This window comes from Herpailurus yagouaroundi, unplaced genomic scaffold, assembly GCF_014898765.1.
Source record: "Herpailurus yagouaroundi ecotype Mexico unplaced genomic scaffold, PumYag 190, whole genome shotgun sequence".
NCBI lineage: Eukaryota > Metazoa > Chordata > Mammalia > Carnivora > Felidae > Herpailurus > Herpailurus yagouaroundi.
Window position 1 is genome coordinate 23428676 of NW_024412421.1, and position 21398 is coordinate 23450073.

At 45.0% G+C, this 21398-nt stretch overlaps 1 protein-coding gene and 1 long non-coding RNA gene across 10 annotated transcripts in view; one reads left to right on the top strand and one right to left on the bottom strand.

The window, feature by feature from the left end:
• Nucleotides 1–21398, top strand: part of PMFBP1 (polyamine modulated factor 1 binding protein 1) — a 52950-nt gene that overhangs the window by 29045 nt on the left and 2507 nt on the right. For 2 of the 9 annotated variants that reach the window (XM_040442971.1, XM_040442970.1), the window contains 14 exons: nt 534–660; nt 752–909; nt 2913–3153; nt 5124–5313; nt 5476–5629; nt 6254–6421; nt 6690–6827; nt 11941–12105; nt 12655–12822; nt 13134–13301; nt 14137–14243; nt 14944–15018; nt 17293–17531; nt 20464–21389. In XM_040442971.1, the coding sequence (XP_040298905.1) occupies nt 534–660; nt 752–909; nt 2913–3153; nt 5124–5313; nt 5476–5629; nt 6254–6421; nt 6690–6827; nt 11941–12105; nt 12655–12822; nt 13134–13301; nt 14137–14243; nt 14944–15018; nt 17293–17531; nt 20464–20567 (2202 nt within the window). In that variant the 3' untranslated portion in view covers nt 20568–21389. Of the gene's footprint in view, nt 1–533; nt 661–751; nt 910–2912; nt 3154–5123; nt 5314–5475; nt 5630–6253; nt 6422–6689; nt 6828–11940; nt 12106–12654; nt 12823–13133; nt 13302–14136; nt 14244–14943; nt 15019–17292; nt 17532–18096; nt 18350–18563; nt 19001–20463; nt 21391–21398 lie in introns of those variants that run through there. The other 7 variants (XM_040442975.1, XM_040442973.1, XM_040442976.1 and 4 more) reach the window with 6 other exon arrangements.
• LOC121009743 (uncharacterized) lies at nt 4135–20533 on the bottom strand. Its single transcript, XR_005780815.1, has 3 exons — nt 20438–20533; nt 14111–14116; nt 4135–4145 (listed from the first exon to the last, which is right to left on the bottom strand). It is a non-coding gene; the product is annotated as an uncharacterized LOC121009743 (long non-coding RNA).

Consider the following 21398-nt stretch of genomic DNA (forward strand, 5'->3'; position numbering starts at 1 on the left):
TTTAATATTTTTAAATTGAGATATAATTGACATACTTTAAAACCGTTTAAAGTATACAGTTCAGTGGTTTAAAAATAGTCACAAGGTTGGGCCACCATCCCCACTAATTCCAGAATATTTGTATCACTCTAAAAAGAAACCCCATATCCACGAGCAGTCCCTCCCCATCCTCCTTCCCTCAGCCCCTGGCACCTACTATTCTTCTCTGTTTCTCTGGATTCACCAGTTCTAGACATTTGGCAACTTAAATGTTTGTTTATTTATTTTGAGACAGAGAGAGAGAGAGAGAGAGAGAGCGAGCGAGCAGGGGGAGGTGCAGAGAGGGAGGGAGAAAGAGAATCCCAAGCAGGCTCTGCACTGTCAGCACAAAGCCCAACATGGGGTCAATCCCACAAATGTAAGATCAGGACCTGAACCAAAATCAGTGGGATGCCTAACCGACTGAGCCACCCAGGTTGCCTGAGAGTCAGCATTTTAGAAAGCACTGTTCCCCCATATCCTCATCCCGCCCTGCTCCTTTCCCATCCGCCCAGATACTGAAGCACTTGCAGGAGCAGAAAGACAGCCAGTGCCTGCACGTGGAGGAGTACCAGAACCTGGTGAAGGACCTGCGCATGGAGCTAGAGGCCGTGTCCGAACAGAAGAAGAACATCATGAAAGGTGAGCCAGGGAGCAGTGGGGGCCGGAAGGGAGGCAGAAGGAAGCCGGAGCCCCCCTCTGAGCGAGAAGCACATGCCCCATCCCACTGTAGACATGATGAAGCTGGAGCTGGACCTGCATGGGCTGCGGGAGGAGACATCCGCCCACATGGAGAGGAAGGATAAGGAGGTCATCATCCTGCAACGGCGGCTGCAAGAGCTACAGATGCAGTTCACTGAGACCCAGAAGCTGGGTTTGAAGAAAGACAAGGTAAGGCAAGAGGAGCCCTCTGGGTAGAGCCACCAGTGGGACAGGTGAGAGGCTGGACCCCGGCCAGAGCAGGCCCTGCAGCTCTGTACCCACGCCCTGTGACAGCCCAGGGACCGTCAACACAGGAGCAGTGAGACTGTGGGGTCCTTAGGCCCAGAGGCAATTCTGAGCACTTCTTTGGGATTTCTCATAGCACATAATAAATAAATAAAATACTTTTGTTTGTATTTGATAGTGGAAAGAAATTCTGGAATGAAATATGGCCTTTTATAGCAATGTGGATGGAACTGGAGAATGTTATGCTAAGTGAAATAAGTCATACAGAGAAAGACAGATACCATATGTTTTCTCTCTTATGTGGATCCTGAGAAACTTAATGGAAGACCATGGGGGAGGGGAAGGAAGAACAAAAATAAAAGTTAGAGAGGGAGGGAGCCAAAGCATAAGAGACTCTTAAAAACTGAGAATAAACTGAGGGTTGATGGGGGGTGGGAGGGAGGGGAGGGTGGGTGACGGGTATTGAGGAGGGCACCTGTTGGGATGAGCACTGGGTGTTGTGTGGAAACCAATTTGACAATAAATTTCATATTTAAAAAAAAAAGAAATTCTGTAAGGTAAACTTATTATGAATTTCAAGAAATTTCAATTTATAAAATGACAAATATCTTATGAATGTGCAAATCAGGCAGTTTGAAAATACTAATGGAACTATGCCTTGGAAGATCTATAATTGCCAACATAAGTCAAGGTCCTGGAAAAGTCTACAAATGGAAGTAAGGACAGAAAGGTTGTGAAACCAATGCAAGCTTGTGTAGTCAGTGCTATTCCAACTCTAAACTTCCATCAGAGCTAATAGAAATCATCCAACCCCTTGACTGGCTGGTCATTCAAACCTCCCATTTGAAGGTCTAGAGGGGATCCATTAGTCAAAATGGAAATATCAGAGAGATGACCACAAGAGGCAAGGAGTCTGGGTAAACAGCTTTGAGTCATTCATATATTCAGTCAACAAATATTTTTGAGTTCCTGTGGTATGCCAAGCACCATTCTAGGCATTAAGAATATAATAACACAGGGGTGCCTGGGTGGCTCAGCTGGTTAAGCGTCTGACTCAGTTTCAGCTCAGGTCATGATCTCACGTTCCTGGGATTGAGGCCTTTGTCAGGCTCTGCACTGATGGCCTGGAGCCTGCTTGGGATTCTCTCTCTCCCTCTCTCTCTCTGCCCCTTCCATGCTCAAGCTCTTCCCCTCTCTGTCTCTCTCTCTCTCTCTCTCTCTCTCTCTCTCTCTCTCTCTCAAAATAAATAAGTAAACATTTTTTAAAAGAATATAATAACACATGCAACATCCCTACTCCCCTGGAGGTTACATTCTAATACCAAGAGACAGACGATAAACAAATCACAGAACTCATATATAATATAATGTCAATATCGTACTGATAAATTCTTACAGCAGCTTTGTGGCTATTTCACACAGGGTGGTCAGGGAAGGCCTCTGTGATAAGGTAACATTTGGGCAGAGATTTGAATGAAGTGAGGGAGCCACCCAGGCAAAGGTCTTAAGGAAGAATATTCCAGGCAGAGGGAGTAGCAAGTGCAAGAGCCCCCTTATACGGCAGTCTGCTTAGAATATTCTAGGAGATAGGCTGAAGGCAAGAGGGGTAGGGGTGCGCCATGAGGTGAGGTCAGACCAGATCATGAGCATCCTGGGAGGTCATTGTGAGGACTTTGGCCTTTTACTAAGTGAATGTGGCTAGCGGAGGGTTTGAGTAGAGGCAGAACGAGATCTGACTTAAACTTTCAGAGACCCCCACCCTCCACCCCTTCCCTGGCTGCTGCATTGAGAGCAGCCTGAGTTAAGGCAGGAAGCAGAGGTAGGAGACTACTGTGATGTCCACACAAGAGAAGACAGCAGCTGGAGAGGACTCTAGACAATCTCTAACTGGCCTCACCAGGGCACTACTGAGGCCTCTATCAGCATCCACATTTTGCTTTCCTCAGATCCTCCAAGAGAAAGATGAGATGTTGCACGAGCTTGAGAAGGAATTGGCCCAGGTTCAGAACAGCCTCATGAAAAAGGAGATGGAGTTGGAGAAGCAGCAACGAATGACAACAGAACTTGAAATCACCATCCAGGAGGTGAAGCAAGATAAGTCCAAGGCAGAGTGTGGAGCCCTGCAGGCTGAGATCCAGAAGCTGAAGGACTGTCTTGAAGATGCTCAACAGCAACAGAAGCTGACTGGTGAGGCCCCGGCAGGTGGTGTCCCTGTCCCCAGCACACTTCAAACCCACAGGGCCAGAGCAGTCCCTTTTTTCTCTAACGGGTCACTTTCCTCTTCTTCCTCCACTTTTTCACTCCAAACCTTCAGTGACCTCGGGGTACATCTCCCAGGGATCATAATGCCCTCTCGAGCTCCTGCACGCACCCCTAAGTGGGAAAGTGGACTACTGAGCTCGCATGCCCGCCGCCTTCCCAACTGCCTCAGGTGAAGGTCTTCTCCTCTCCCCATCCTGGAGAGGACAGGTCTCCATATTCTGCTTCAGTGCACTGCTTTCCTCCCCATCTTCTCCAGGACCTTCATCATACAATTTACCTCTCCTCTCCCTGGTTTAGACACATTCTCTCCCCTTTTTTTTGCCTCCAAACACATCCTTTCTGTGCAGCCTGCACTGTCAATTGTGTCCTTGCTCCACTGCTGAGACTGCTTTCTCAGAGGTGGCCGATAACTTGTTGCCCTGGGTAAGGGGTTCCTCTTGGGGTGATGAAAAATGATCAGAAATTAGAACTGATTATGGTTGCACACCTTTGAGAGTATTCCAGAAGCCACGGACCTGTATGCTTTAAGGAGTTCAATTTTATGTTATGTGAGTGACATATCAATTTCGGGGGAAGAAAGGGTCCCAAGTGTAGCCTCCTTCCTCCCCTCCTGTAACAGTGTGTGTCTGTGTGTGGTTGGGCTCCCACATTCAACCATTGTTTCCCAGCTTTGGAGACATAACAGGTCTCTTCTTTCACAAACGTCACCATTGTTTCCTCTTTTCCCTCCTTCTCTGGCAGTAGTCACCTGCCCCTTACATTCTGCCCTCCTCCCTCTGCTCTAGTTCTCTGGACAACTCTAGAACCTAGAGCCCCCACCCTGACTTGGCACCTGTGGTCACTCGTTTTGGAGAGCAGCCCGCTCTGGGCTTTAGCCCTCTAATTCTTCATTCCCAAAACTGAAACTGTTCTCTTCCCTGCTTAAAAACAGAAAATCTTCCTTCTTCTTCCAAGTTATATAATTATTTCTGTAGTGATACCATCTTTCTTCCGGTCTCCAAGGCTGAAAAACAGAGACTAGGGTGAGGTTGAAGTTAGAAACAAGAGTAGAAACTTTAGTATATAGGAGCATATTCTGGTGTAGAGAAACTCCAGTAAGCAACGTATTTGAGGTTTCTCCCTTTACACCCAGTGGGGGCAAAGGAATGGACTAAAAAGATATTTGTAGGAAGTCTTTCCCCATTTAATACATTCTAGTTTTCCTAAAATAGTATTTTCTTTATGCCAGGTCCCTGCTCAAGAACCCACTAAATGAACTCTAAACATTCTCTCTGGCTTTCCAAGTCCTCCAAAGCCCTCTCTTGTCCATGTACCTGCTCAGCTGTCTCCCGGCACCCCTTCCCACTTTTCTTTCCAATCAAACCAGTCTCTTCCCATCCTCTTCCCACATGCCTCCCCTGTTCCCTTCCCATGTGTTTGCTCTAACAATCCCCTCATCTGGAATTCCTTTCCTCCTCCTTATGCTCAGGCTCAGCGCAACCTCTATTCCTCCATAAGTCCATCCCCACCAATCTTGCTTCACAGGAGTTCACAGTGAGTGCACGCTTACTGTGTCCTCTATGTCATGTGGGCCAGTCTGTCTCCCTGACTAGACTCTAAACTCCATTAGGGTCAGGATTTGTCCATAATGACAGGATGAGTCACATAACAGATACCAAGCAGTTTATATTGATTTGTTGAACTTTAGTCCAGAAGCAGGCCATGGCTGGGGGATAGCTGAAGACGGATAATTTAGCAGAGTTCCTTTGGAGTGATAATGAAATGGAGAGAAATGAGGGCGGGTTGGAAATTGAGGTAGGGCACACAACGAAGGAACAGACTGGTCTTAATTGGGAGTCTGGTCTTCATGCACACTCCCTCCTCACATGCACGTGCTTGTCCCCTGTGTTCTGCAGCTCAGCAAGCAGCCCAGTTTAAAGAAGAGGCCCTTCTGGCAAAGAGTAACCTAGAGGATTCCCAGAGGAAACTGCAAAGCTACCTATTCATGGAGAAGCAGAAGACGGAGACCATCCAGGAGCTGCAGAGAGAACTTCAGAAGCTGCAGAAGGATTCCTTGATGGCCGGAGAGGAACTCGCACCCAACAGGTACCACCACGCCACCTCTAGAGAGAGGCTCTGTCCGTTGCGAGCCAGCCGGGACACCGCGGCAGCTGCCCGGGAGTGGGCCAGCAAGCCCCGTGCGGGTGGCTCATGATCCGCCAACATAGACACTGAGTCTGTCCTCCTGTTGTTGCCATGTTGCTTTAGGAAACGGATAGAGGAGCTGACGTCAGAACTCTCTGAGGCCCGGAGGAAGCTTGAACATTCAGAGAAGGAAAAGAGGCAGTTTCAGAAGACAACAGCTGAGCAGGACGCGAAGCTGACTGACCTGCTAGATCGTCTAAAACTCCTTCAACACCAGGTATAAAGGGCAAGCAGGCTGCCAGCTCAAGCATTTGCTCTGCTCCAGATTAAATATATTAGTCTTTATTTGGGAAGATGCCACCACCAATCCATTCAAACTCATTGTCCAGAGTTTGTGTTAGAAAGCTAAGCCAGCCTGTCAGCTCTAGTTCCCATGACCAATAATAAGCATTTTCAAGGGCTAAGCTTAAAAACAGTCAGAGGACAATGTTGGGTTTTTTTTTATAGGATTCAAAAGCCATCCTTGTCAGTCATTTTAAAGTCTTTGATCTCTGAATTATTCTTTCTGTGCTTTTCTAAGATTTTTTTAAAAACTTTATTCAAAGAGGTTTTTATGTGGAAAGATTTAGTGAGTAAGTGGGAGAGAAGGCTGATGCTGTGGGAACTGGATCTATAAATAAAATAAGTTGGTATATCTAATCGAACAAAAAAAATGCTGAACATCAGAGGAATCTGTTATTATCTATGCTAAATAACCAAGGAGTTGCCCTCATGTTTATTTCAGCCATTCCCTTTATACAATTGTCAGGGGAAGGGGGTTTTGTTTTGTTTTGTTTTTTGTTTTGTTTCAAAAGCGTAGAGCCTTAAGACTGTCTTTCAGGCCAGTCTCTTTACTTCTCAGCATAGGGAGCAAGCCTCCGCCAAAAGCAATCTAGAAGAGGAGCTTCAGGAGGTAACAAGATTACTGGAGGAGAAACGGGAGCAGTTGAAAAAGAGCAAAGAACAGGAGAAGTTGCTGGAGCAAGAGCTGGAGACATTCCGACAAGAGGAAAAAAGGAAAGAAAAGATGGTGAGAAGCAGAACCCAAGAAGAGCTGGGTCATGAATCCGGGCAAGACTTGAGCCCCACTGAGCCTAGTAGGATACAGAGGCCATGGGGACTCAAATCTAAGGAGAGAAGGGGGAGGGAAGGTGAGAAAGGCAAGTGAGGAGGAGAGAGAAGTCCCAAGAGAAGGCAGGCTGCAGGATGGAGCTACAGGCTGGGAAGGGGGAGCAGGCTTCTAAAGGAATCTGAGGTAACACCTCTTTTCTGGGCTTTGTTCTCTAATGGGGGAGCAGGCAAAGGAAAATCTGAGAATATTGGAGGAGGAAAATGAGAATGTCAAAGCACAGTTAATGCAATATTCCACGCAACTGGATTCCTCTCTCAGCAAACAAAACGCCTCCCAGCAAATGATCCAAGAGCTAAATAATGAGGTGAGTTGGCAGAAACCCCGAGGGAGTAAGAAAGTTAAATGCTGTGACCCTTGACCTGAAATCGGACCTGTCTCTCCTCCACCACGGAAACACAGCTAACTGCCCAGCCCAAGTGCATCATCCGTGGTGCCTGTAGCGCCACTTCTCTCCTTGAAGTCGTAACCCTTACACACCCATTTGCTCAGCCAAAGAAATGTTTCTTCTATGTGTGGAAGGTCTTATTTTTTTTTTTAACGTTTATTTATTTTTGGGGGACAGAGAGAGACAGAGCATGAACGGGGGAGGGGCAGAGAGAGAGGGAGACACAGAATCAGAAACAGGCTCCAGGCTCTGAGCCATCAGCCCAGAGCCCGACGCGGGGCTCGAACTCACAGACCGCGAGATCGTGACCTGGCTGAAGTCGGACGCTTAACCGACTGCGCCACCCAGGCACCCCTGGAAGGTCTTATTTAATATCTGCTGGAGCTCCCAAACTACCTGGGCTTTGGCAACAAGTATTCCACTACAGCATTTCAGACCAGAGTTGGGTGAGTCCATGGCTTGGAGCACTTTGCTAGGGTACACTTCCAAAAATAGTGCCAAAGCTCAAAAAGGGGATGGAAAGAGAGACAGTTCTTTATCATCACACAAATGAAGAGGAAAGAAAAATGTAAATGGTACCTAACGTATGCAAGGTACTGTGCTTGACGTCAGGCATCATTTATTGACTGTCTATTTAAGTCCTTCACGTGCCTTCCATCTGCTTTACTCCCCGCAACATATAGATTTCTATGATCCTCATTTTACAGAGGAAAGAAAGGCTGAGGCTCAAAGTAACTGATTACTAAGTGATGAGCTGGACCAGTATTTGAACCTGGATCATCTAGCTCCAACACTAACCTCTTTCCCCTTCATCATGAATGTCAATACTTTCCCCCAACTGAATATATTTCATCTTTCTGCAAGAAACAAATACAGCATCTTGATAGGTGGTCTCTCGGGTTGCAAATGAAAGACCAAGCAGCCGTCATTCCTTTATAATTTAAGAAGAAAAAATGTTAACCTTAAAAGACTATGGACTATGCAAAGTATAAGAACAGCACTGCCTAGTGGCGCCTGGGTGGCTCAGTCAGTTAAGCGTCTGACTTCAGCTCAGGTCATGATCTCTCTGTTCATGAGTTCGAGCCCCACATCAGGCTCTGTGCTAACAACGCAGAGCCTGGAACCTACTTCAGATTCTGTGTCTCCCTCTCTCTCTGCCCTCCCCCACTCACACTCTGTCTCTCTCTCTCTTAAAAATAAATAAACATTTAAAAAATAATTTAAAAAGTAATAGCACTGCCCAATAGAACTTTCTGTGATGATGGAAACATTCTATATTAGAGCTCTCTTGTATACTGTATCTACTAGCCACATGTGGCTGTTGAGTGCTTGGAATATGGATTAGTATGACTAAGGAACTGAATTTTTTTTTAATTGTTTGAATGTTTATTTATTTTTGAGAGAGAGGGAGACAGACAGAACGGGGAAGGGCAGAGAGAGATGGAGACACAGAATCTGAAGCAGGCACCAGGCTCCGAGCTGTCAGCACAGAGCCTGACACAGGGCTCGAACCCACAAACTGCAAGATAATGACCTGAGCTGAAGTCAGTCGCTCAACCAACTGAGCCATCCGGGTGCCCCAGGAACTGAATTTTTAATTTTAATATTAACTAATTTTAGTTTTATTTAAATGTAACTAGCCTCATGTGGCTAGTGGCTACCATATTAGACAACACAGAGGCTGACGTTTCTGGAGTTTTGTCCCCCCGAGATATAAATCTCTCCTTTGCTGTGGTCCAGAGTTGATCTTTGAATTACTGAGATCCCTAAGGAACCTCCCTAAATATAAGGGGTATTACCTAAATATTTAATATACACCTGTTATCACGTTTGCCAAAAGAAAGATAGCCATTAGAAGTAAAAAGTATTAATTTCAGAATTCCTTTGATGGAAACCAGGAGGCTAGAGGGGTTTTTTTTTGGTGTGTAAGCATGTTCAACTTTTTAAAAGCATACCTCACGTAAAGTAGACGTATTATCAATTGAAACAGTCATTAGAAAGAGGTTTAGTTTCACATTCTAAAATGCATTTTCTTTCATCAGCACTCCATGTCTTAATTTTCAAATTTCCCATTTGAAAGCAATAGATCCTGAGATTTTTTTTTTCATCTCTTTGATTCTAGGACATTTTTCCACCATATTTTATAATTAATTACTGTTAATAAGAAAGTTAATTTATTTTATATATTTATTATGTATTTGGACATTTTACTGAACTCACTTCTAAGCAGTAATAATTTTTCAGTTGTTTCTCATGGATTTTTTAGGTGGATGGTTATGTCATTTGCAAGCAACAACAATTCTCTAAACTTTTGTAATATTTATTCTTTTTTTTTTCCTTATTGCATTAGATAGTACCTATAATTTAGTGTTCAACAGTAGGATCCTTTTCCTGCTTTGAACATTAATGGAACCCATCTGTTTCAGTATGATGTTCTTTATAATGTGGTGAATGAAATTAATTAATTGATCCTAATTTGGGCCCATCATTACATTCCTAGTATGAGTCCTAACTGTGTGTCATGTATTACTCTTTTAATACAATACTTGGACTATTCTAGGAAGTAAAATAAGGCCAGTATGATGGAAGTGTAGTAATCGAGGAGGATATTGGTATAGGATGAAAGTAGAAACATAGTTAGGGGTGGACATTATGGTCTCTATTAAGCAATTTGGGGTTTTATTATTAAAGCAATGAAAGGACATTGATAACATTTCCTCAGAAGAGCAGGTGAGGTGATTTGATCTAAGTTTTCAAAACATAACTATGACTAATGTGTGGAAATGGATTGCAGAGAGGAGTAGGTATGGAAGTGAGGGGGCTATTGCCATTCAAGCTAGAGTTTTAGCAAATTCATGATGTGTTTTGGCAGCAAAATTAACCAGACTAACAATGGACTGAATGTGAGAAGAGAGGAATCAGGATGACTTAGTGAAACTCACCTGTAAAACCTTCCGGGCCTAATGCCTTTGGCCAGGGAGAGAGTATATCTTTATGAGAACTCTTATCAAAATTCCTTGATTCTGGGGCGCCTGGGTGGCGCAGTCGGTTAAGCGTCCGACTTCAGCCAGGTCACGATCTCGCGGTCTGTGAGTTCGAGCCCCGCGTCAGGCTCTGGGCTGATGGCTCAGAGCCTGGAGCCTGTTTCCAATTCTGTGTCTCCCTCTCTCTCTGCCCCTCCCCCGTTCATGCTCTGTCTCTCTCTGTCCCAAAAATAAATAAACGTTGAAAAAAAATTAAAAAAAAAAAAATTCCTTGATTCTATAATTTATGTATAACTACGTATATGTCTCCAGTACCTTTCTCCAAGCTAAACCACTGATGTTAGAGAAATTTAAAATAGAGCCTCCAAACTCCAGTGGACTTTTAGTTCTTAACAGCCTTCCCAACTTACCCCTTTCTCCTTAAAAAAGCATATCTCTCCTTTGTCCCCCAGACTTGTCTATGGTTTTGCCACAGCTTGTTTGTCCTCGATTGCAATTCTCTTTCATTCCCAAATAAACCCATCTTTTGCTGGTAAAATTTTAAAAAATAAATAAAGCAATAAATAAATAATATAAATAATAAATAATACATATTTATTACATATAAATAAATAATACAAAATTAATTTAATTAAGCTTCTATTTTAGCTTCTAGCATCATTGTGATTTATGTCCCACCCTTCTTTTCAATATCTCACCTCTGTGGTTACACATCTTGATTTGGCCACCATTTATTGAAAACTTACAATGAATCACATACAGTGATTCCCCTGGTTTACTGGGGAGACCCAGATGACTTCAGGTTTTCAGAAGTCCCCAAAAAAGATGCACTCCTTTTTCCAGAAGACCAAATTATTCTATCTTTAGAAATGGTTTCACTCCCAGGACATGTAAATATAGGGTCAGAAGTGCAATCTAACACTTCTTATCTCACTAATTCCTAGAGTCAAAGATACTCAAAATTCCATCTGAAACAATAATAAACTTCAAGCCTTGAGCAGCTACTGAAGAAAACTCAACAGAGTGTGTTTCTGTGTATATGGCCACATAGAAGATGTGGGTGTATTGAAATACTAAAGAACATATAAAATACCAAAGAACAGAAGTTGGGCATGTGAATTTCTAAGGTCTCTCTCCTACTTCTGGACTTGGAAGTAGATCTCTGCCCTGTACTTAGAAATACTTAATAAGATGGCTAGTTACTTAGCATGTTCATGATCATACAGCTATCTAGTAATGTATACCTTACTAAGCCCTTTTTACCTACATAATCTCATTTGATCATCACCAAAACTCTACAAAACCATTGAAAGTATCCTGGTTTGCAGAAGAGGGAACTGAGGCTAAGAGAGATTAAGTAAATGACAGAACCTGGACCTCTAACTCCAGATCTTAATTCCTTTTAGCTTTGGCATGAATACTCAGTTTACAACAAGGACTTTGGTTTTTAAACACACTTCTACCATAACTATATGTTCAGTGTATCCCTAATTCCAAACATTGCTGTGTATAATATTACATTCAATCAAAAAAATTATTTTGTATTTACTGAGCACATATTATGTGCCATGCCCTGAGCTATATAGGCAGTGGTGATACAGCAGTGAAGGAAGCACACACAGTCCCACTCTCATGGTATATCAAGTCTAGTGGATTATGTCAGGAACTAAGAAAGGCACAAAATGTACAAATGAAATGTTGTATCATGTCTCTTAACCTAGAATTGAGTTCCAGCTCTTTATCAAAGGCTACAGAGTCTGTGAAAGGCACTATTCATGTGCTTGATACATCATGGTCCAGTACTGCCAGTACTCTTTGTATCTGGGGGACTTGCTAACTTAGAAGGGGAGTGTCAGGGGAGGGGTGAAGAAGAGCCTGGAAAGGCAGCTGTTCCTTTTATAACAGTGAGAGGAGGGTGTAGGCCTTATCACAGACTGCTCTGCAGGCTAGTGCAGAGAGAAGAGAGACCAGCTCTTATCCATTTCCTACAGACAGAGAATGCCTCTACTGGCATAAATCTTGACAGTGATATTTCCCCCTCCCTAAAGCTAGTCCTTCAGAAGGAGGCCTTAGAGAGTCTGCAGGTCCAGCTGGACAAGACTGTGCAGAAAGAGAAGCAATATCTCCAGACCATGGTCAGTAAAGAAGCCTATGAGGAATTATCCAGAAAGTCACTCGCCTGCCAAGATGACCTGACACAAGCTCTGGAGAAGGTAAGCCATACCCTCTCATCTCCAGGACTGTTTTGGGCAAAGAAACATCTGAGTAGCATGAGAGATGTAAGAGTCAATCCCCTGCGTGACTGGCTGCCACCAGGACCATCTGCAAACCCTTGCACAAGCTGCGATATCCTTCCAGAGAAGGCCTGCTTCCTCTTAATGAGGCTTCTTTTGAGGGGAGGAAGGGGAGGCAAAGATGGAGGCCAAATCCAATCAGTCTTTCTGGCCACAAGTGACCCAGGGGCGAGGTTTTCCCAAAACCTAGATTGTCTGGGTAATTTGTGCCCCACTCAGTACCAATCATGCCTAGCTGATCAGTTCATAGAATTGGAAAAAGAGGAAACAGGAAGAAAGGGAGGATGTAGAAAACCAACCATTGTCACTTCCCACCCCTCTCTGGGACCCTAGGCAAGTGACTGGGTGTCTCTGCCACCCTGAACAGAGAAGGATGGGGAGGGACTGGAATGCTTCTCCATTCAGCACCCAACAGAAAGGGCTAAATGGCTTTGACAGCCATTCTCATCCCCTTTGTCTTTGTGGAAGCTCAATCATGCGACCTCGGAGACCAAGAACCTGCACCGAAGCTTGGCACAAGCCCAAGAGAGGAAAGTTCAGCTGGAAGATGAAATCATTGCTTATGAGGAAAGGATGAAAAAGCTCAACGTGGAATTAAGAAAACTGCAGGGGTTCCATGAGCAGAGCGAGCTAGAGGTAGGAAGCAGTCAGGAGCTCAGGCTGCCTTCCTGTTCCAGGTCGCCAAGGTCTCCTCTTGCCCCTCGATCTCTTTAGCACTGAGCCATTCCCCTAGGCTGACCGGTTCCCTCCCTCCACTTGGCTGGCTCAGCGAGCCTCAGGCAGAGGAGGCAACGGTCAGAGCGGGGGCGCCCTCTGCTGGTACTGGAAGTAAACTGCCCCCTGAGGAGTCCCCAAAGCTGAGAAAGCTCTCTTAGGCCTTGTCATGGGTGCTCTGGGGTCAGGGCCGCAAGCCGGGGTCTCCCTTCTCACTTTGCGCCCCTGAGCAGGTGCATGCCTTCGACAAGAAGCTGGAGGAGATGAGCAACCAGGTGCTGCAGTGGCAGAAGCAGCACCAGAGCGACCTCAAGATGCTGGCAGCTAAAGAGGAGCAGCTTAGGGCCTTCCAGGAGGAAATGGCCGCCCTGAAGGAGAACCTCCTGGCAGACGAGAAAAAGGTGGGTACTCCTCAGCTTCTGACACCTCCTCCCAGACCCTCCCAACACATCCACGACCACCAGGATACCAAACAGCCCTTGTGGGGATGTGGGCACCTAAGAGCTAAGCAAGGACACCCCCAGCCCACACTCTATTCAGTGTGAAGCCGGGTCTCAATGTTCTAAGTCCCATAGCAGTTGTCTCAACCCAACTGTCTTCCTGTGCCTTTGTTGACAGCGATATTGAGCAGAACAAAGGCCTATTCCAGGGAAGAGAGTGCCATCTCCCTGTCAGGTATACCACCTGCCCTGACTTAGATAACCCACAGGGCAGTCCCCCTCCAGAGCCCATCCTGACACTTTCACCTACCCTGTAGTAGAATCTGCTAAGAGATCTTTGGGCACGCCCTATGCCCTGGTCCCTGAGCAGTGAAGTGCATGGTAGGAGGCCACAGGATATCTCAGGGTAGCCACAGGGCCTTAGCTTGCATTAAAAAAAGGGCATCCATTCCTCAAGATATTTGTTTTTCCATCTGTTAAAAAAAAAAAAGCGGCTTAATGTATTGCTTTTGTAGAACAAACTGTTTTAATTCCTTTGCCCAAAAATCATTATTGTAAGCATACATGTGTCCTTTGTCTCTACTGTAAATGGTGCCCTGGCAGAGATGTCACCTTGTGTGCCTGTACTGCTGGAGGCAGAGGTTCTGCTGTGGCAGTCCCAACTCTGGCCTAGGGGTTGGATGGCAGAATCAATGTTTCTTCTTCCAGGAAGAGAGAAGAGGCCTGATTTAGAAGTAAGGAGATGACAGGCCTATGCTCCCACCCCTAACCATCTCCTTTTCTTCTTGTACCAAAGCCCTGTTGTGTGCCCCAGAGGTCTGCACCTAAAGAAACTACCTGTAGGCTGCACCAAGAGAATGATCAGAGTATGTCCAACATGGAGCAATGGGCAAAAGAGCAGAAGTAAGTAAGGGAGAAAAAAGTAAGGCAGGGTTCCAGGGCCTGGGCTGAGCTGAGAACCTGCACACACACTGCCCTCTGGGGACATGGATCCAGTATCAGCCCACATTCAGAGGCTGGGAATAAGATGGAGGGGCCTCAACTAGTCAGTCAGAATCAGAAAGATCTGCTGACTTAGAAACAGAGCAGCTCCAAGATAAAAGAGACGCTTTGCTGTGGGTCATAGTCCCTCTTCCCAACCTGGAATCTGGCTTCGCTGCCTGAATCCCTTGACATCACCTGAGATCATGGTGATCTTGCATGGGAGTTTGAGAATGGAGGGTCCCCTTAATTGCCACGTGCTAAGGAGGCTCTAGCTCTGGGGACTGGGTAATGAACAGGGTCTAGGGTTCAGCAGACACCTTACTGAAAACACCAACAACCCATCCATCCAGCTCATGCCCTTCTTTTTTTTTTTTTAATTTTTTTTTCAACGTTTATTTATTTTTGGGACAGAGAGAGACAGAGGATGAACGGGGAAGGGGCAGAGAGAGAGGGAGACACAGAATCGGAAACAGGCTCCAGGCTCTGAGCCATCAGCCCAGAGCCCGACGCGGGTCTCGAACTCACGGACCGCGAGATCGTGACCTGGCTGAAGTCGGACGCGCTCATGCCCTTCTACATGGAGGTCTGGGAACTGTTTCTCTTTTGGATTTTATTACAGGATCGCCAACGAGAAACTAGGAAACAGGCTCCGTGAACAGGTCAAATATATTGCCAAGCTAACTGGAGAAAAAGAGTAAGTCATCCCACACCACCCAGGCTGCTGCTTGAGCCCCAAGGAGAAGGGTCAGGCACGAGCCAGGGCTGGCTTTTCCATTAAATACATGCATCTGACCTCAGGAAAGAGTTAGGGCTTTGGAAAGATTCTGAGTAGTGAATCCACATTTATGTGACCTTGGGCACATCACTACCTCTTTGGGCCTTTGTTCCCTCACCAACAATACAGGAAGGGGTTAATGGTCCCTATGCCCCTTCTCACTGTTACCTTTTGCGATTATCAGAGGTCAAAAATTCTAAGAAGGAAACATGAACTGAAAGTTAGACACTACTAGTTAGGGTAGAGACTAAGCTGCTGTAACAAAGAGACCTCTGAATGAAAGAATGTAGAACATGGAAGGAACATCCCTCGGAAGTGAACAGTCCAGGGTGGTGGGGTTCCTCTGTCTCACATGGTCATTTGGGAACGGAGGTTCCTTCTACTTGCTGCTCCAACCTCCCCTGTGGCCTTATTTCACCCTCCTGGTCAAAGCTGGGTCAGCAGAGTGCAGTGTAGGAGGAGTGTTGGAAGTCTGGGAACAGAAGTGAACATATGGACGTCTAAAACCAAGACTTTGGAGATGGTACAGGTAACAGGTCATGATAAGCTCTAGGGCAATGTTTCTCAACCCTTTGTCAGGGAACACTTAGAAAATAACCACATTTGTTTGGCACAGTGGAAGGATTTGGGATGGGTTGTTTACGATAAAGTTGACCAACCAGTGGCTGCCCCAAGAGCTGGGGGTGTCCATATCTCAGCCCCAGTTGGAAAGCTCTGAGCTGTGACCTTAGGAGGGTGGCTGAGTTTAAGGAGAAGATAAGATCATTGGAATACAGAAGTCAAGCAACTGAGAGGCCAGGACTTGGACAGAAAGTACAGGATGTTGAAGACACTTGGGAATGCTGAAAGAAGTGGACCAAAGAGAGTAGCAGAGAGCCAGGGAATGAGGGCATGGTGAGGACCCCTCCTCCAGGCCCAGTGGCATATGGAGTATGGCAATGACATGTGGGGCTCCAAGGGAATAAGTGTCTTGGACACCAGCCAGGTTTATAGAGAGCAAGAGGACAAACCACAGTCCCAGAGAAGTTGGGAATGAATTCTTTGATTTCTTCTAGAAAAGAGCATGAAATTTTTCACTAGGACAAAAGCATTTTCTGAAACGGATTAACTGAAAGAAAAATTGTAAGAATCTGAAGGTAACAGAAAAAAGCATTTCATCCTTTTTCTTATATTGTGCCCAGTTCCAGGAAGTTCTGTTTCACAAAGAACTCATTCTTTTTTTTTTTTTTTTCAACGTTTATTTATTTTGGGGACAGAGAGAGACAGAGCATGAACAGGGGAGGGGCAGAGAGAGAGGGAGACACAGAATCGGAAACAGGCTCCAGGCTCTGAGCCATCAGCCCAGAGCCCGATGCGGGGCTCGAACTCACGGACCGCGAGATCGTGACCTGGCTGAAGTCGGACGCTTAACCGACTGCGCCACCCAGGCGCCCCAAAGAACTCATTCTTAAGTGAACCCATTTGAAGGAAAACCATCTTCTAATAATAATAATAATGCAAATACTATTTGTCAGTTTCCTGTGTAAGACACTGATCTAAGTGATTCATATGTATTAATTTACTTAATCTTCATAGGAAACCGTGAGTTCAGTACCATTAAAATCATAAAACCGTAAAAAACTGTCATGGGGGAAGAAAGAGAGGAACCCAAAAGCTAAATAACTCATGAATAGTAAATGGCAGAGCCAGAATTCCAACTCAGGAAGTCTAGTTCCAGAGCCCACTGTCACCCACTGCCCTGAGCATTGGTTTGGAGAAATATGACCATTTATTGAGCCACAGGAGATATGCTAAGTTCTTTCACCTCACCTACATTGCTGCCACCATTTCCTCATCTGTAAGATGGGGATAAGTTACTTGTCCAAGCTCTCAACAGAGCTGGGATCCCATGTGCTCTTAACCTTCCAGCAAAGGAAGGCAAAAGAACCTGGACTTTGGCATCAGAACTGGATGAGAGTGTTTCCCAGGTATGGCCAGCCGGGACAGCCCGAGCACATGTGATTGTTCATAATAGCCTTCTGGCTCTTCAAATCCAATTTCTATCATTTGTCAAACTGGATCTTTCTATGAAGCACAGAAGGCAGATCAGACTTAATTATCCCCATCTGACAGATAGGAAAACAGGCCCTGAGCTGACATGACACAGTGGCTCGGGAGTTGAAGCAGACTGAACATCCTCTGTCCTTTTCTCAGCCACCTCCACAATGTAATGGTCCATCTGCAGCAAGAAAACAAGAAACTGAAGACTGAGATAGAGGAGAAGAAGGTGAAAACCGGGCACCCAAGGCTATACACCAAAGCCCTATGCCCGAGCAAAATGGAGCCCATACCAAAGGGAAAAGTGTGTGCCACCTTGGGCTGGAGGGGGATGTCCCAGGACATGAACCAAAGAATGGACATCACCACGTTTGTCGGGATACCCCACTGTTCAGGTATTCTGCCATTTATCTTTTGCTACTTATGTGATATCATCTCACTTAGTCCCATGGTTCAAAAAAAAAAAAAAATAGCAACAGCCTGATGCTATTTTTCAAGAGATCACTGCATTGGGAATTCAAAGTGGGAGCTGGGGGACAGATCTTTTGCTCAGCTACTCTAGACCAAAGATAATTGTTTCCTCATCTGTAGAGAGAAGAGGTGAGTGAATTAAGGCTCGTTCTGATCTAAGACTCTTTGACGATACCCAAGTGCATCATATGTCAGACCCATCCCTCTCCCTGACCCAGTCCCTTTTGGGAAGTGTAGGGACAAGGAAGGAACAGGCAGAATAGACATCTTCCTCCCATAATATGTTCGGAAAACCCCAAAAGAGCACCCCAGTCCCCTGTTCAGCCTGGGTCCACGGCTACCTTTTCTGTCACCTATAGACTCCATATTACCCCCAAGGGAAGAAGTCACCCCACAGCTGAGATGCCTGGCCATGAGGCCAGTCCTTGAGGAATCACCTCATTAATTTCTCCTCAAATCAAGACTATCATTTCCTCCCTGTTCCCTCAGGTTCCTCATATTGCTAGAATCAGCGCCTCTGCCCTGAGCATCATTTCCACGCACGTTTTTCAGAGGACAGTGATTTCCTGCCCCTCTCTCTTGGATCAGCTCTTATGGGAATGCCTCAAGGTCCCAGCCTATTTTGCAAGATGCAAACATTTTATTGAGTTTTGTCCACTTTCTGCAGTGGAGTGAGCATTGAAACCGTACTACCATCTCCAGACCCAAACTCTAAAATAAAAACATGAGAATAGCAGTGTCAGTGAGCTCTCGGCGTCTTGCAGACATCTCTGCCCCCTCAAGCCCCCAGCAACATGTTCATTCTGTTTTCTTAGTATTCTAAAAGATACAGTCTCTCTCACATATATGGGGAAGCTCTAACTCCCAAAGCAAGCTTCTGGATTACCTGTATTAGTTTTTAAAACAACAAGAGATAATTAACTCCTTCTTTATTTCCATCTGTCTGCAATTTTAAGGAAAAAAAAATATCTAAAGACCTCAAAAAGGAAAGTGATCCTGAGACCCAAAAGAAAGGAAGAGAAATGAGTGATACATTTTCCAAACGGAAGAGGGAGAGAGAAGCATCTGCTTTCTCCTTGGCCACCATATTCCATTTCTCCTTCTAATATTTTGTTTTTCTCCCCAGCCAGCTCAGTACAAGTAAAATTCCATTATAACAAACTCCAAGCACAACTAAACTATTTTATTGTGGCAAGATTTTGTTAAACTGAATATATGTCTGGAATATATATTCCTAGTCTGTAGGAGATTTACAGAAATAGCTACTAAGATAAAGTTAGAGAAAGAAATGAAAGAGCTTGCATCTTGGGGTGGAGGACAGGAGAAGGGAAGGAAGAAACCCACTTCCTTGGTAAGGGGTTGGTAAGGATTCTTAAATATTCTTGCCTCACTCTGCAGCCAAACAAAAGCCAAGAAAATTCATTCCAAATAGAATGCACATGCCAATACCTGGGAAAAGCAAATACAAGAGGTGCAGTTTGAGGCAGGAGTGACGGGCATCTCTGACAGTCTCTGCTGTGACAGTGTTGTTTGTTTGTTTATGTTTATTTTTAACTATGTACCCCCATTGGGTTTAGAGTAAGGATATATTTTCCAGAGTAAACAAAGACTGAAGAATCTGGTTCTAATGAAATGGTTTCCTGCTTCTACCCTGTAGCGCATTCACTCAAACAAAAGTTCAGTGTCGTTAAAATCCCTACTACAATCCACTAAAAAAGACATTTAGTCTCTATATTTATGAAAAGGTTTCAGGGGCACCTGGTGGCTCGGTCGGTTAAGCGTCCGACTTCGGCTCAGGTCATGATCTCACGGTCCTTGAGTTCGAGCCCCGCGTCGGGCTCTGTGCTGACAGCTCAGAGCCTGGAGCCTGTTTCAGATTCTGTGTCTCCCTCTCTCTCTGCCCCTCCCCTGTTCATGCTCTGTCTCTCTCTGTCTCAAAAATAAATAAATATTTAAAAAATAAATTAAAAAAAAAAAGAAAAGATTTCATATATTTTGGCCAAGGTAATAATAGCTGGATACTTTTTTTTTTTAAAGAGAGGGAAAGTGAGAGAGAATCTCAAGCAGGCTCCACACCCAGCATGGAGCGCAACATGGGGCTTAATCTCACAATTGTGAGATCATGACCTGACCAAGATCAAGAGTTGGATGCTCAACTGACTGAACCACCCAGGCGCCCCAACAGCTGGATACTTTGAATGTTGTACATTTTTTCAAAGTTATCTTTCACTTCCTGTGGGGTGACTACACCAGAGCATGGCAGATAGTGGGTTACAGGGAGCAAAGGGCAGAGCAGGAAAACACAGATATGTCACCCCAGCCATCTGGCCCTCTGAGCCCAGCTAGGGAGGAGATCTGATGGGGTAGAGGAGTTGAACTTATAGAAATGTAGTTTCTCTAAAGATAAGGCAAAGGGCAGGGAAGTTGAGTGTTGCCTAATTATAATTCTTTAAGAAATAACCAAAGGGGTTTCTAAAAGGTACTTTGAATAGCTGATATTAGAAATGGTCTCTGTAGGATATAGCGATGGTGGACACTTGTTCATTATACATTTGTTCAAATGCATCAAATATGTACCACCAAGAGTGAAGCTTGATGTAAACTATGAGTTCGGTGGGATAATGTGTCAATGTAGGTTCATCAGTCATAACAAGTGAACCACTCTGGTGGGGGATGTTGATGGTGGGGGAGACTATGCGTGTGTGGGAGCAGTGGGTATATGGGAAATTTCTGTACTTCCTGCTCAATTTTGCTGCACACCGGAAACTGTCCTAAAAAGTAACCAAAAAAAAAAAATTAGTGCTTCAGCCACCCATTGAGAAGATGTCACTCAGATTCTGATATCTGGGCCCACAGAATCCTTTGCAACAGATTCTCTTGGATCCACCTGGAGTATAATTTTCTCCACTGAGCTGAAGAAACCCAGAGCAAACATCAGCCCCCTCAGGCTGTCTTACTAAAGGGAAGGAGAAGTTCATTGGCATCACCATGTTGCCCCATAAGCACTTGTCTTTTGAGCCTTCTCTCCACAGCCCAACTGAGGAGGAAGCTTCCTGCCATAAACAAGACCTTGCAAACACAAGCTCTGGAGTCCCCAGAACGAACCCCCATCTCAGCCCAAGACCCACAACTGCTGACATGTGTCTAAAGTACCATCAACTAGGCATTTAAGGATAGATGCCCATGACTGAGAGCAACAGGGGGCCCCCAGAAAGATGTCCAGTTCAACAGCCTCACTGTTCCTTCACACCAGGAGAAAACCTAAAAGCCAATCTCCAGAATCCCCTTCAGGGTTTTTGTCAAAGACATGCTTTTGTATCCCTGGGGGCAGAAATCAGTTATTATCTGAGGAAGAGGTGGTAAGAATCAGAATATTAAAGTGGGAAGGAACTTTAAGGTGGATCTGAATAGAAAGCATCCATAATTTAAAAGAAAATATTAGAGACAGAGGTCCAGACAGACTTGTGCAGAAGTTCCAACACCAAAACAGATTTGGGAAGTGCTACTGGGGGGTGGGGAGCCTCCCCAAGCACCCTGTGGCACCTGGTGTGACAGGTGTCCTTGCAGGTGTTCCTTGTTTTTAAATGAGAAGTTTGGGTTGACCCATGGTTTTCATAATCTCTGGCTTCATGTTTGTGATCTAAGGAATCGGAAGATAAGTTCATGACCAAGGTCACAGCCTGTGTGTTAGTAACAAAGCCATTCACTGGAACCTCCATTTTCTCCCGTTCTTCTGCATCCCAAGCCCACGTCTGTAAATAGATCACATACCCAGCTTACTTCTTTCCACA